Here is a 16,588-nt window from a genome sequence, read left to right as displayed (position 1 = left end):
TTTCATTGCTGTGACAAAAGCAACTGCGCTCAGTTTGAGGGGACACTGTCTGTTGCAGTGGGGAAAGACCAAGGGCATTGGGCCGTCACAGTCCCCAGACAGGAAGTGAGGCTGGCTGGCTCTAGGAAACCATGAAGCCTCCTCCCAAGACCCACTTCCTCCTGGCTGCAGGACTCCTAAAGTTTCCATAACCTTCGCAAACAGCACCACCATCTGGAGACCAAGAGTTCAAACACATGAGACTTTAGGGGAGACATCCCACATTGAAACCACAACACCCCAGTAGGCACTTTCAAGAGTAAACTTTCAAACACTTCCTGAGCCTCTGTCTTACTTTCTGAACAATGGTTTTAAGAGCTCAGCAGGATCAAGCTGAAACTCAGTTGAAATGTCCTTGGGTGGAATTATCTCTGTAGGGATTGTCCATGTCTGGCCAAAGGTGCAGACAGTATCTCAGAGTGCACAGCCCTGAGGTTTAGAATCTCAAGACCCAGAGGCAATTTCTGAACTCCCTTTAACCAAAGATTTCACCCCCCCCCTCTTCTCATCCAACCTTTAGAAAGCATCCAGAAGGAGCTGACTGACTTCCACCGTCACTAACTCTTACTAATGAGTAAACAGTTCTCTCCCCACTCGCATATTACTCTTTAGGAAACCAGTCCTTATGCTGGGAGGTAATCAAAACACTAAGTGTCTTTTGTAGATATATGTAATTTTAAACAAATTAATGTTAACTGTGGTCAAAGACCAAGTTATAAATGGAGCAGAAGGAGATGACTACAAAAGTCTTTGAACAAGCTCAGGACTTTCTTGATGGCTTCCCCAACCCCAACTTAGAGCTTAGAAAGTTAATGCCTGAGTTGTATGTGGCAACCACAGAACGATAGAAATGGGGGCGGGCAGTTTGCCTAACTCCAGCTCCATTTGCTAAAGAGATCTGCACAGAGAAAGTTAAGCAATTCAATGTTGAGAGATAGCCTGTCTCAACAGCAGTGAAGGAGAAAAAACATGAAGGAGTCAGTGACTCTCAGAACAGCCCGTGAGTAGCTGGGCTACACCCGTGCCTGCTCCTATAATCCCAGGATGAAGCTTTCAATGGGAAAAGTCCCCCATAGGCTTGTGTGTTTGAAGATTTGGCCCCCGAACGGCTGACAGTGTTTGAGGAGGCAGAACCCTTGCTGGGGGAATTCCATCACTTGGGGCGGACTCTGAGAGTTCATAGCCTCGCTCCATTTTCCAGTCTTTCTCCATTTCTGGTTTGTAGGTCAAACTGTAGTTAGCCAGCTTCCTGCTTTTGCCACCATGCCCAGAGTCTTCCCCACTGTTCACAGGCACTTCCTCTGGAGCCCTGAGTTAAAATAAACCTTCTCTTTCTAAAGTAGCTTTTGGTTGTAGTGTTTTATCCCAGCACAGAAACAGTAAAGAATACACCTAGCAAACTAGTACCGCCAAGCTAAACAGTGCATGAGCTGTTCTTAAAATACTTATTATTACATGAGCCTAGGCGCATGGGGTGGAAGCAGATGCAAACATGGCTTGGGGCTCATATAGAGGGCAGAGGACAGCAGAAGTTGGTTTTCTTCTCCCACCTTTATGTGGGTTCTGGGGATTGAACTCAGATCACCAGATCAGTGTAGCAAGGGCCTCTGTCCTTGGAGCTATCTCTTGGTTCTCTTTTTCATTTTTGTATATAGTGAAAGTTATGATGGCTTTAATATTTTACATCATTGGGAAAAAAAACAAAAGAGTAGTCTGTGGTGCTTAAAAATTATATGGAAGTTACATTTCACTGTCTACAAATAAAGTTTTATCAGAACAGTGCCATGCCCGTTGGTTTGTTAGACCTGTGGCTGCTCATGCCCAAAGGTGGCAGAGCTGAAAAGCTGCCAAAGAACACCTGTGTGGACATCGTCATCACCTGATCCCTCACAGAAAGCTTTGCTAACCCCTGGCCCAAACAGTGCACGGGAGCGATGCAGATTGGGAGAGTCCTCCTGATTGTACAAGTAGTAGCAGGTATCAAAACAAGACACAGCAGAAGCCCTCTCCACTTACATGGGCATTGCTAGAAAAGCCTGAGAAAATAATGATGAGTACCGAACTACTAAGCAACCCATAGCTAGCCGTAAAGCCTTCTGTGCCAAGAGCACAAATTACTAACTCCTGGTCTTCATGGGAAAGGAGCAACTTACATTTCTCTACACTCAGTTTGAGCCTTTTCTATGAAAGGTTCTGTATTTTGTATTTTGATGTAAGTACAATACATTCTGGTAAATTTGGTTTTAGTCCCTCCCACAGTCTCTGTCCCTTTCCTCTTCCCATCTAGTGCCTATCTACTTTTCTCTCTGTTCTTTCTCTCTCTGTGTGTACACACACACACACACCAGTGAACTATCTTTTTCATGGGTGAGGTGTTATTTACAGGAACATGGGTGGGCTGTACAAGTAACGGAAAAGTTGGTAAACTAAATTTTAAGGAAATAAATGCCCAGTTAACTGAAGAAAAATTGCATGTATTTATTGATCATTTACTATTCAGCACAGCTTCTTAAAGATGGCTTCCAAATATTTACATTTACTTGATGGAGGAGGTGTATGCCTGCCATGGCCTGTGGGGGGTTGGGAGTCAAAGACAACATGCAGAAGTTAGTTCTCACCTGTTACCTTGTAGGTTACTGAGATCAAACTCAGCTTGTTGGGCTCAATGGCATGTGCCCTGACCAGCTGAGCCATCTCACCACCTTGACTTCTGAATGACTAATTTTATCCTCACAGGAAGTCTACACAACCACTGTGATTATCACACATCGGAGACTTAGCAGCTAGTGTAATGACTCATGTGGCTAACCACTCTGCATTAGGGAGGCTGAAACAGGAGGATCGCTGTGGGATATCTCAGCCTGGAATACATAGTGAGTTCAAGGCTACCCTGGATACCCGGCTGTACACTGAGACCTTGTCTTTAAAATAAATGTATAAGGTTCCAGTGAATAGAAAGATTAAATATCCTTGAACTTGTTAGCATATGTCAGGATGGTTACCCTAACTCAAGGCTGATATCAAAGCCTATTATTATTACCCACAACTGTTGGGGTTATTTGGATTTTTTGGGGGGCCCGCCACACAGCTCCCAAATAAATCACACATGGAGGCTTAGTCTTACTTATAAATGCCGGCCTTAGCCTGGCTTAGTTTCTAGCCAGCTTTCCTTAACTTAAATTATCCCATCTACCCTTTGCCTCTTGGTTTTTCCTTTTCTATTCCTGTATACCTTCCTTTGTTTCTTACTCCGTGGCTTACTGTGTAGCTGGGTGGCTGGCCCTTGCAGTCCTCCTCCTTCTCTGGCTACTTCTCTCATTTCCAGATTTCTTCCTCTGTATATTCCCTCTGCCTGCCAGCCCCACCTATCCTTTCTTCTGCCTTGCCATTGGCCAGTTCTTTATTAGACCATCAGGTGTTTTACACAGGCACAGTAACACAGCTTCACAGAGTTAAACAAATGCAACATAAACAAAAATAACACACCTTAAAATAATATTCCCCAACACATAACACCTCTCTGATGCTTCACTAAATACCCCTGATACAAACTATATAGGTACCAACATTGTATAGAGTGATGTTTTGCTAGAAATTGAAAGAAAATGTTAGAGCATCCTTCTCCAGGTTGGAACTTCCATCAGGACAGGTTAAGACTAGATTTTTGCCTCCAGATAAAATAATCACTGGCACAAAGGCAATCAAAGTACCAGGAATAAAACATCTCAGAATTCCATATTTTAAATTTAGTAGCAATTATTGACCTTCAGGTCCAAGACATATATTTAAAATATGTTGATATTAAGGCCGACAAGGTTGCCATTTGACATTAGGGCCACTCAAAGGTGAAAATGAATCTCTATTGACAGCAATTACTTCTGAATACTCAGAGGCCTGTGTGAAATAAAAGTATTTAAAATTTTAAAAGGGGGAGGATTTCAGAACTTGAGGCAGAAGCAGAAATGATTTCAAGCTTTCAAGACACCACAGCCCTTTTTCTTGGATTAGGCAATATATTAATATCGCTTCACTAAAGATTAATGACACATTTGCAACATTATTAAGTTAACAGGTTTCAGTGTCTGTGATTCATGCCGATAATAACTTTATTCCTATTAACAATAATTCTCATTTGAAATCAGTAACAGAAACTTGCTCTGATGCTAGGAGCCGCTCAGTCTTAAACTTATTCAGCTGCCAACACTTTTTAAACCTCACATCCATCGCTCGTGTTCCTCAGACTGGGGTATGTGTGTGTCATAATTTTATGGAAGCAGAGCAGAAATAGCTAACACACCCTTCACTCTTGCCGTCTGTCCCCAACCAAAGCAGCCCCTGTTTATTATCCCAAATATCAAAGACTTGGAGATAAACTATCACCAGCATGTGTTTTATGCAGACAGGGAGAAGCTGTATGGAAATGTGGTCCAGCCCTATGTCTGGGCACAGCAAGAGCTACCTTTTATCATTGGTCAGTTTGTTAACAGCGGCACTGACTGTTGGCACTGTTTACAAACCCCAGTTTGTACACCTGTCTAGGGAGAAGGGTCAGTGAGGAATTCAGTGAGACTCTATGATGCGGAGGTTTGAGCAGAGCGGCTCTCCTGGGGTCATGGGAAGGCAGGACTGTCCCTTCGGTTCTAGTACTGTATAAGAAGCCGTTTGTCACAGCCGTTCCTCGAGGAAGGGGCATGCAGGCCTTTCCTCTGTGCCTCTCAGTGGCTTTGTGTGATGCTGGAGATCAAAGACATCTTATGTGCCACTAATGACTCTTAGAAAGTGTGAAGCAGTGCCCATGTCATGTGTCATGTGTCTTGTTTCTGATATTGTGACTCCTCAGAGCTTGGCATATAGAAAGAGACCAGAAGCTGGTGTTATGGATTAGTTAGCACAGGGGTTTCCAGGTAGCATGAGGGTTTCCTTAAATATGAAAAAGTTTTTGTGGTCAGTTGAGACTATGAAGTGCAGCAAAGGAAATTTAAAGATTCTGTCATCTTTTGTATTAATACACAGACCTGTTCTGCACAGCTTCTGTCAAGGTTGACTAGTGTATCAGTCACCTTTTTTTCTTCCTTTCTTTCTTTCTTTTCTTTCTTTCCCTTTTTTAAAGATTCACTTATTTATTTCATGTGCATTGGTGTAACCATGTGGGTGCTGGGAATTGACCCTGGGTCCTCTGGAAGAGTAGTCAGTGCTCTTAACCACTGAGCCATCTCTCCAGCCCCTCAGTCACCTTTCGTTTTGCTGTGATAGAATTCCTGACATAACTCAACAGAGGAAGGGCTCGTGTTGGCTCCCAGTTCAAGAAGGGCCAGAGAGTTATGACAAAGAAGACGTGAAACAGTTGGCCACATTGCGTCTGCAGTCAGAAAACTTAGACCAGACAGGAAGTGGAGACAGAGTATCGAACCTCAAAGCCCGTCCCATGTTGTGCACTCTCTCCTGTTAGGGTTCCACTCTTCAGGGTGTCACAACCTCCCAAAATAGCACCTTGCTCTGGGGACCAACTGTCCAAGCACATATTCCTTTGGAGGACGGGACATTTCATATGAAAACCACAACGATTTGCATACCAGAATCGTTTTCAAAATGAGTAAGAGTGCTGAAGAGAGATGGACAAGACATAAGGAACATTTGTTCCTCTTGCAGAGGACCTAGGTTCGACTTTCCGCACCCATGTGGCACCTCACAATCTTCTGTAATTCCAGTTCCAGAGGGATCCAGTGCCCTCTCTGGCCTCTGTCGGTACTGCATGTACATGGTACACAGACAAACACGAAGGCAAAGAGCCCATACACATAAAATAAAGCCTTATAAATTAATAAACAAATACATAAATAAATAAAATAAGGCATTAAATAAAAACAATTAAAAGGAATCCACAAGCACAGAGAAGTTGGTCTTGTTTTCCTTCTTGTTGCTTAGCTGAGGCTAGAAGCAAAGCCCTTCTGGGAAGCTCACAGAGATAGTACACAGTGAGCAATGTGCCTCCTCACTGTCCCTGCTCGGAAAATATCATTAACTAAATGCTAACTATTTTGCTGCCAACCTAGATGTCATTTAGAAATTCTGTTCTAGGCCCTCCTGTTTGTTTCATCAGACACCCTTCACACTTTCTGGTGCTTTTGCTTTAATGTTCATGAAAACTTAGTCAATTTGAGTTTGTGTGGTGATATATTGTGCACCCCAATATATTGTATACCCTAATAGTGTACCCTAATAAACTTATCTGGGGATCAAAGGACAGAGCCAGCCACTAGATTAGACATAGAGGCCAGACAGTGGTGGCACACATGCCCTTAATCCTATCACTCAGGAAGCAGAGATCTGTCTGGATCTATGTGAGTTCAAGGCCACACTGGGAACAGAGCCAGGCATGATGACACATACCTTTAATCTCAGTACTTGAGATCTCATGTCCTTGCTTGGGAAGAACACACACCTTTACTCCTAGGAAGTAATGGCAGGAAGCAGAAAGGTATATAAGGTGTGAGGAAACAGCAACTAGAGGCTTTTTAGCAGCAGTTCAGCTGAGAGCCATTGGGATGAGGACTCAGAGGCTTTCAGTCTGAGGAAACAAGATCAGCTGAGGAGTTGACGAGGTGAGGTTGGCTGTGACTTGTTCTGTTTCTCTGATCTTTCAGATTTCACCCTAATATCTGGCTCTGATGTTTTTTTTTGTTAATAAGACTATTTAACAATTCGTCTTACAAGTTTGAAAGATTTGTGTGACTTGATTCCTTACTTGTGGCCTTGACAGCAAAGTTATAAAGGTGAACTAAATGACAAAACAAAGTTCTTAGAATCAGTGACAATGCCACATGACTGAACATGGTCTCTGGGATCACAGATCTTTACTGGGTCTTGAAAAACTAAGGGACATCCATGTCTCTTGTCATAGAGTATGCATGAGGGGAGACATCTGACAGAGTACCCTCCCTTCAAAGGAAAGCCACTGGCTAACTCGTCTCTTCTTCGAATGCAGATTCCTTCAGGATACTATCTTCAGACCATGAATTCCAACCGGAACTTGGGGGGATTCCCTCTGCCCATTGCATTAATGAATGCCATCAGCATCCTGCCATTATTAATTCTGGCTCCCTTTGTGGATTACTGCAGCAACCATCTACTTCCCTCTAAGAGAGACGGACCGCTCCTGTCAGCATACATTAGTAAGTACAACATAGAATTCTGAGAAAATTGTTTGCAACTTAGAAATAAAAAAGACCCTAGCTACATGCTCTTGAACAGACACACAACTTTCAGAAATTTCAAAAATGAATAAATAAATTTATGAATGGTAGCATCCAGGTCCCTGAATCCTTACCCAGACATCAACATAACATCTTCAATCCATCCTTTTATGCTCCCTCAGAAGTCACAGCCGATATAAAGAGACAGTGAAACCCTGAACACCACTAAATGGACTTTCCTTCAGTACACCATCCTCAATCCTAAGTTAGTCCCTAATGTGTTCTTAAAAAGAGAAGGTGCTTAGTGAATCTCAAAAAAAAAATTAATAGTTTTAATTTCTGAACCAGTAACAAAGTTTATTAAAAATTAGTACTGTGAACATGGAGATATGGCTCTAACATGCTTGCCTAACATGAATAAAGCCACACGTTCTGTCTCCAGTCCCGAAAGAGAAAATTAATTCCCTGATTCACAGCCTCTATATAGGAATTCTTCAGATAGTATGGGGTACAGCAATGATTTTCAAAGGGTTTTCAAAGTAGAACAATTTAAGATAGCTTCCCTAGGACACATACATAAGCTGTAAAATAAAATTCATCTGGTTAATGGAGGGAAACCACAGAATCCATTCTGATGGGTGTGTCCTTCCAGCCATGTTCAGTAAGGCATTGTCAGGGAGCCACAGGGCAAGTGGACAGTGAAGCCAGTGTGCTCTGCCACTGAACAGCTACTATGTGACATTGAAACAAACACCTAAGCTCTCCTGTCTGCACTTGGCTTGTTTTGGATTTTTGGAGGGGCACAAATCACATAAATCGTGGGTCACTTTGTTCTGTGAGACTTGGAAGCACTCGGCACACCATGGGTGCCCAGAACACAGCCCTGATACTCAGCAAAGGTGTTACAAACATTGGTGGTTACGAGCCACCATTTGCAGGGGACACGTTTGTCCTTTGATAGAAAAAAAAAGAAAAACTGTTGCTGGAGAGCTTCTCTCCAGGTCCCACCAAGCACTTGGGATGTTCTGTACGGCAAATGTGTTGCTCTGATTGGTTAATAAATAAAACACTGATTGGCCAGTAGCCAGGCAGGAAGTATAGGCAGGACTAACAGAGAGGAGAACTGAAGGAACAGGAAGGCAGAGAGAGAGACCTGCCAGCCGCCGCCATGACAAGTGAGATGTAAGGTATTGGTAAGCCACGAGCCATGTGGCAACTTATAGATTAATAGAAATGGGTTAATTTAAGATAGAAGAAGTAGATAACAAGAAGCCTGCCATGGCCATACATTTTATAAGTAATATAAGCGTCTGAGTGATTATTTTATAAGTGAGCTGTGGGACTGCGGGGGGGGGGGGGGGAGGGGGGAGCGGGGGGGGACATTTGTAGCAAGAGTTTTCTCTCCTGGCCCCGCCAAGCCCTGCCAGTCCCGGAGCCCACTTATAAAATAAACACATAGACTCATTTTATTTAAACTGTTTGGTCTAATGGGCCAGGCTTCTAGCTATCTAGTTCTTACGTCTTAAATTAACCCATTTCTATTAATCTATAAGTTGCCACGTGGCTCGTGGCTTACCGATACCTTACATCTCACTTGTCATGGCGGCGGCTGGCAGGTCTCTCTCTCTGCCTTCCTGTTCCCTCAATTCTCCTCTCTGTTAGTCCTGCCTATACTTCCTGCCTGGCTACTGGCCAATCAGTGTTTTATTTATTAACCAATCAGAGCAACACATTTGCCATACAGAATATCCCACAGCAAAAAAACAAACTGGAAACTCCTGGGAAACGTCACACAGGGCAAACGAATATGGTAGTCGATAGTTGAGACACGATTCCTTTGCAAGAGTCAAGGACAGACTTCAGATTTCTTCTTCTGGCTAGTTGACTTTTTCTGTCTCTCCTTAAAGACCAGAGGCTGTGGTCTTCCAGCCACACACACTTCCTGTTGTTTCTCTGTTCAGGAGTCACAGTTTCTTGTGTGTTTCCTATGTTCCTCAAACCTGTGAGTATGAATCTGCTAATCAGAGCACAGGGTGTTTGGTTTTGGTTAGAACTCAAGTTGACTAAAATCATCATAGTGACTATGGTCATCCACACAGAGATCTTTAGCACACAAGTTTCCAGAATTTACTTCTCACCAGGAAGGCCTGTCATTATTGTAAATAGCATTTAGTAAAATATAAATCTTAATTTTTTTTACAATCTCTGAGTTTTAAATATGCTTTTTACGTCTGCTAATGAAGAAATTCAAGAAAAACAGTATTATTTAGAGAAGACCCAGGATTCTTTCCTGAACTTTGAAGACACAAATGAAAGTAGATAAAACCTTGTATGTTTGACTTCTGTGAACTCACTATTGAAACAGAATAGAAGGAGCGTACGGCGAGGGAAGAGTCCATTGATGTTACAAAATGTTGAAGAACTTGGCAGTCTTACACAAGTATCATGAAACTTACAGACAGAGCTACCAAATTTATGCATGAAAATTTTAAATCTGGCCCACTTTAAGGAAACAGACCAACAACACAGCTACAAGAGCTTAATTAGAAATCCTCCTTAGAATAAAGCATCTTAAGTTCAGTTTAAATTTGATCAACTTTCTCTATGACATATTTGAAATCATGGCTATTCTGCTAGATATGCTCTCATGAATAAAGGTAGCAGAATTATCTAGTACATCATTTGATGTTATTGATGAACTAAATTATCGCCCACAAAAATCAGTAACAAGACCTGTTGGGCAAGAGACAAGAAAGCTAGACTCACTTCAAAAGAAATGAAGCTTTACTCCACTGGGTATGCAATAGTGAATTCAGTTGTTTCTAAGCCAGACTCCATTCATTCATTCATTTGCATACATGTTCATTCATTTGCATACTTGTTCATTTATTTGCATAATGTTTTGCTATGGGAATATAAAAGTATGATGATATGCATCTTTTAAACTAGATATTTGGGTAGGTTTTCCATATTCTGGTTATGATTATGGAAGATTAACAAGTTTCACCAGGACATGAAAGCCAAACCAAGGGTACTTTCTGATACCAATTTACATAATTGAGTGAGTCTAATACTAAAATTTCCTTCCACTTTGAACTCAAATGCCTGAAAATATGAGTGAGGCATATAGGTATATAAATTATGGATGGGCATATATTTATGAGTTCCTAGTTTGAACATGGGCATCATCATATATATATTATTTTTAGATGCATGATAATCCATAATTTAATATACTAAAGCTCATCAAGACAGTGTCATTTAAATTCAGGTTCTTCATTTTGTGGCCATTATACCATTATTATTATTGTTATCAATAGAATTATTAGTATTATTCCATTATTCAACTATATGTAGTTATTAGAGTATAGAAGTTAAAATTATCAACATTAACTTGAAATCTTTACTGCTGATTTCAGTTAGCAGTGGAAAGTAAATTAAGTGCCCCTCCACTGGCTACTTTCCTTAAAGGTGTGACTGAGTACCTGATGACAGCAGCCCATAAAATGAAAGGCCTATTTTGGCTCATGCATTGAGGGGATGCACTCCATTATTATGGGGAAAGGTACCATGAGAGGAGAATGAGGCGCTGGGTCACATTGTATCACAAAGAAGCAGGAAGAGGGAATGTTAACAGTCAGCTCAATTTCTTCTTACTCAGCCTGGGACTTCAGCCCATGGACTGGTGTTGCCCACATTAGGGGTGTGTCCTAGTTACTTCAACCACCATCTTGCCACAGCCTAGAGCTGAGAGAAGAAGACTTCCTTGAGAAATCGCCTGATCATATTTGGCTTCTGGCATGTCTATAGGGGATTGTCTCGACTACTAATTGGTGTAGGAGGGCTTAGTCCCCTGTGGACAAAAGCATCCTTAGATAGGTGGTCCTATAAAAAAGCTAGCAAGTGGGAGCCTTGAGTGAGTCAGCAAGCAACATTTCCCTTGGTTTCTGCTTCAAGTTCCTGCTCCAGTTTCCCCCTGTAATAAACTGGGACATGGAGTATCAGCCAAACAAATCCTTTCCTCCCCCCACCCCCAGTTGCTTTTGGTCACATTGCTTGTCACAGCAAAATAATGAAACTAGAATAGGGTGGGTCTAGAATATCCCCCATCGACATGCCCAGAGATTTGTTTCCAGTAAGATTCTAGGTATTGGAGAGCTGACAGAGAACATTGTCCAACAGCTCCTCTTGTTGCTATAGGAAGCAACTATTTCATGCGTTATCCCACTCCTAACGATATCCAGTTGCTCTCCCTTCAGGAACCGTCATATTCAGTGAAGTAGGTGATGACGACAATGATAGTGTTTGAGAGGCAGAATCACAGCCCAGACTCCTGGGAGACAGAGAAATCTCACCTAGTTGGTCAAACTTGAAATTTAATGAATCATTTAATTTACCTAGCTCATAATCAATGCAATGAGAAGGATTTCTCATTCACTATATAAACTGCTGAGTTCATCACTAAATAAAATCATGAAGTCTGTCAGTCATTAAAAGCATCTTTAGAGTCTGGGGCTATGGTTCAGTTGGGAGAGGGCTTGTCTACCATGCTTTGATCCTCAGCACATCATAAACCAGGCATGTGGATGCCTGCCTGCAATCCTAGCACTCAAAAGGTGAAGGCAAAAAAAGGAGTTCAAGGTCATCCTCAGCTACAGAGTGAATTTGAGGCCAGCCTGGGATACATGAGAGACCATCAAAAAAGAAAAATAAACCTCTACACCTTCCAAACCTATGCCAGGCAAAGGCTTGATGTGCTGATAGTACTTATCAAGATTACATCCCCTCATAAAAAAGGTCAACCTTAATTTACCAAAATTCTAAAGTTGCTAATATCATTGTGATTCATCCTGTTATAACTAGCCATACTTTGTTTCAGACTTTCATAGTGCAAAATTGTTTGCACCATGAGTATTTCTTTCCTTAGCACTGATTACAATCATGTAATGTGGTATTCAGTAGTGAGTGCTGACATAGGCCAGTATTAATCTGACTAAAATGAGCCCAATTAAGATTACTAATAAGTGCCATACAAAGCCTGAGAATACAATTCTCTTGGCTTTGAAGTACCATTTAAATCAAAATGCAGACAAAATATATTCAAATACCTGTAAGATCTACTTTACAGTAACCTGAAAATTCTGATTGTGACAGAAAGCCTGCTGTAATACATTTCAAGCAAAGTCTTGGCCCCCTTTATGCATAACCAGTACCTTCTGCTACTTCACATAATTGGCTGTCATAGGAAGTTCCCATTTGGGTTGGAAAAGAAGTGATGGCTAGCCTAAAACCAAAGGCCTGGCTCAGTCCCGTTGACTGAAAGTAGGGTTCACCCTTTTTTCTCTTCTCTCTCTTCTGCTTTTTGAAAGCTTCATGCTATTACAGTCCTGGACCACCTTGAGTTTGCAACTACAGCAGCTCTCCTGTCTCAACCACCACAGCACTGAGATTACAGGCATGGAGGCTATGCCTGATTGCAATTACTGTTTTCTGTGAGGTTTACAAGTTGATGAATTTTCCCAAGAAACATGCTATATGCCCATTATAAAACATTTAATTGAAAGAACTGTGTAAACAGGTAAAGGAGTCACTTTTATAGGTATCAACTGCAGTAAGAAAGCTTTCTTTTTTTAATTAAGAAGTTTTTTATTCATTTTATATACCAATAACAGATCCCTCTCTTTCTTCCCTCCTCCTGCCCTCCTCCAGCCTCCCACACACACACAATCCATCTTCCAGTCCCGCCTCTAAAGAGGTAAGGCCTCTCATGGGGAGTCAGCAAGGCCTGGTACATTCAGTTGAGGCAGGTCCAGGCCCCTCCCCCTGCATCAAGGCTGTTCAGGGTGTCCCACCATAGGTAATGGGATCTAAAAAGCTAGTTCAAGTACCAGGGATAGATCCTATCCAACTGCCAGTAGCCCCTTAAACAGACCAAGCTACACAACTATCTTGCTTATGCAGAGAGCCTAGTCCAATCCCATGCAAGCTCTACAGCTGTTGGTCTAAAGTTCATGAGTTCCCACTACCTTGGTTTGGTTGTCTCTGTAGGTTTCCCCATCATAATCTTGATGCCTCTTGCTCATGGAATCCCTCTTCCCTCTCTTTGACTGGACTCCTGGAGTTCGGCCTGGTGCATGGTTGTGGATCACTGCATCTGTTTCCATCAGTTACTGGATGAAGGCTCTATGATGGCAGTTAGGGTATTCATCAATCTGATTACTGGGGTAAGCCAGCTCAGGCACCCTCTCCACTATTGCTGGTAGTCTAAGCTAGGGTCATCCTTGTGGATTCCTGGGAACTTCCCTAGCACCAGGTTTCTCCCTATTATTGGTGAAATTATTAAGGCCACTCCATGTAGTTAAAAGGGAGATTTAATGGAGTAACTTACAAATGAAGGGATAGGTAGGTTGCGGGTTCTGTGAAAGATGCAGCTCAGTCCCGCGGTGTTCTCTGGAGAACTCTCTTCGGTCAACCTCTAGCATCCCCGGTCCAAGAAGGAAGAGAGCACGGCACATTCTGATCTCGGGTCTCCCGGTGCCTCCCTTGGCCCCACCTTGTAGGCGTGATAGTTACCGAAGCCTCAATGGGGTTGAAACTTCTAGACCAAAGCTGGAATGGCTACCCACTACACCCTATCCCCATGATGTCTCCCTCTATCATGGTATCTCTTTCATTGTTCTCCCACTCTGTCCCTCCCCCAACTCAATCATCTCGTCCCTTCATGTTCTCATCCCCCATCCCCTACCCTCTATTGCCCCCTAACCCCCAGTTTACTCAGGAGGTCTCATCTATTTCCCCTTCCCAGGGCAGTCCATGCATCCTCTTAGGGTCCTCCTTGTTTCCTAGTTTCTCTGGAGCTGTGAGTTGCAGTCTGGTTATCCTTTGCTTTACAACTAGTATCCACTGATGAGTGAGTACATGCCATGTTTGTCTTTCTGAGTCTGGGTCGCCTCATAAGTTTTCTTCTTAGTTGTTCATTTACTTAACAAAGGCACATTGATATCCTCAGGTCTTTGAGTTAACATAAAATTGGAACATAATTGGAATTAAGTTTGGAGTGAAGTAGATGGATCTAGTGCACCATCTGAAGCAGTATTTGATGCCTTATAGAGAGCAATACTTGGATCTGATTGTGTCAAATGAATGATCTGTTCCACATTCAAAAACTGAGAGAGACTGAGTCCCATCTCCTGAAATGAGATCAGTGGTCCAAAGAGAAACAATACAGAGATGGAGTGAAGTTCACCTAAACACAGAAGCATGCAACTAAGAACAAAACCAATTAAAATATTTTAAAACACAGGGCAGTTTTTGAGAGTTTATTTTTACTTTATGTGCACGGGTATTTTATTTTATCTGCATTTATATCTGTGCACCACCTGCTTGTAGCACCCTTGGAGGCCTGAAGAGGGTATTAGATGCCCTAGAACAGATAGTTATGAGGCGCCATGTTGGTGCTGGGAATCACATCCCAACCATCTGCAGATCAATGAGCTCTGTTAAATGCTCTGCTGTCTCTCTAGCCTGACACACTGCATTTCCATAGTGGGAAGTATCTTCCCCACAAGGCAGCAACACATGGTAATAAAGTCATTGCCAAGTTCATTTTCTGTTCTGGAAAGCTGCTAAATGAAGGATCCAAGGAAAATATCCTAACCCCTCAAGAGAAGTTTATAGCAATGGTAGGACACTGACACACTGGACTCCATACATCAAACTATCCATGAAAAGTCTATAGTCATCCTAATGGATAAGCTTACCTTATTATATACTTTATACTTATTATTATATAACAGTAAAGGAAGGGTTAATTCTAGAACAAAGTCCAATTTCTCTTATTTCGTTGTGCTCTAATTTTGAAAAGTACTACATAGAGTATAATAATATAAATTATGAGAGCTTTGGGACTCTTACTGGCTTGTCTGCAGTCATAGAGCCAATATTAAAGCATATATTATTTGATATCTCCTCTGGAACCATTGTGATCTATCTTATTAGTACAGATCTACAGGAACTTAAAATTTGTGCATTCTGATCAATGGCACTCTGCTTTGGGTATGCTGTGATCTCACCTCAGTTAAATTGTTTTAATGGAGTAGATTAAATTTAGATTGGAATCAATTTCACTGGCCTAAGGTTGTAGTAGCAAACACAGGCATTTAGATCCTTCTTATACAATAAACTCTGTCCCAGATCATCTAAGTAATGTGTGCTATAATTTAAATGATCTCATCTTCTCTGAAAGTCACATTGAAATTTAATGTCCAATGGGACAGTAGTGGGATGTTTGGACTGCAAGAGGTGCCTGGCCATGAATGGGATTCCATGCTCTTCAAAAAGGGCTTGATGGAAAAAGTATGTTCTTTTTGCCCTCTGACTCCACTCTGTGAGGTCACAGCATTCATCTTCTTTGGAGGCGCCAACATAGACCAAACGTCAGCCTGCACCAAGCAAGTGAAGTTGCTGAGCCCTGATCATGGACTTCCCAACCTGTAAAACTGAGAAAATAAATCCTTGTTCTTTGTAAATGATCCTATTGCAGGTGTTGGTTTCAGCAATGTAAGAGGACCTTTTGAAACAATTAATTAAATGTGTGCTTTGTCCGAATTTGTGTGGAGAAGGACCCTTGGTATTGAGCTAGATTAGGTTGGATGAACTTTTGGTTGGATTGAGCTAGATCAGGTTGAATATTCTATGATAATGCAGAGCTTCTCAGAGTTTGACATGGATAAGAACCATCTGAAGATGTAGTTTAGTGCAAGTTCTGATTCTGTTGCTGGGTGTATGCCTGAGAGTCTCCACAGCTAACAAGTTCCCAATGACAGCGACAGTGCTGGCTGGTCACACAGGGGAATGTCAAGAACAGAAGGGGCCCAGGACAGCTGTGGAAGAGTCCATGAAGACGTGTCAAATGGTAGCAGTGGCCCAGAAAAAAGCCAGTTTGTTATCAAGCCAAAAATAAAATTAAAAACAAACAGCAAATGCTGGTTACTAAACAAATGCCTCACTATAGCTCTGGACTAAATCTGGTCCCAGATATGTCTGTGGATGTATAAACTATGAGATACTTGCACAGATAAATGTTTCAAGTTATTTAATCATAAGAAATGTTAACTTTGAGCCCCAGCTGAGTGAAATTACACAACTCCCTCACAGATTGTCATTTTGAATGTGAATCATTAAAAGCTGGTTAAAATAATTCCTATTGTTACACACATACTTGTATTTTCTTTTTTACCTTTTTCCTTTTGCCTACAGGAACTGTATTTATTACTGACCATTTATAGAAAACCCAAACCACAGACCCTAGTCTAAAAAATTAGCAGACATATTATAAACTTTCTCAGACAGATTGT

At 41.8% G+C, this 16,588-nt stretch overlaps 1 protein-coding gene across 1 annotated transcript in view; it reads left to right on the top strand.

The window, feature by feature from the left end:
- The window catches only part of Slc15a5 (solute carrier family 15 member 5), a 100,791-nt gene that overhangs the window by 34,119 nt on the left and 50,084 nt on the right, over window positions 1-16,588 (top strand). Inside the window, exon 5 of the mRNA XM_059256983.1 lies at window positions 7,025-7,211. Within this exon, the coding sequence (XP_059112966.1) occupies window positions 7,025-7,211 (187 nt within the window). The remainder of the gene's footprint in view (window positions 1-7,024; window positions 7,212-16,588) is intronic.

This window comes from Peromyscus eremicus, chromosome 3 (genome assembly GCF_949786415.1).
Source record: "Peromyscus eremicus chromosome 3, PerEre_H2_v1, whole genome shotgun sequence".
In the NCBI taxonomy this organism is placed as follows: domain Eukaryota; kingdom Metazoa; phylum Chordata; class Mammalia; order Rodentia; family Cricetidae; genus Peromyscus; species Peromyscus eremicus.
Note: the sequence above shows the minus strand (reverse complement) of the source record. Positions and strands in the feature narration are given on the sequence as shown.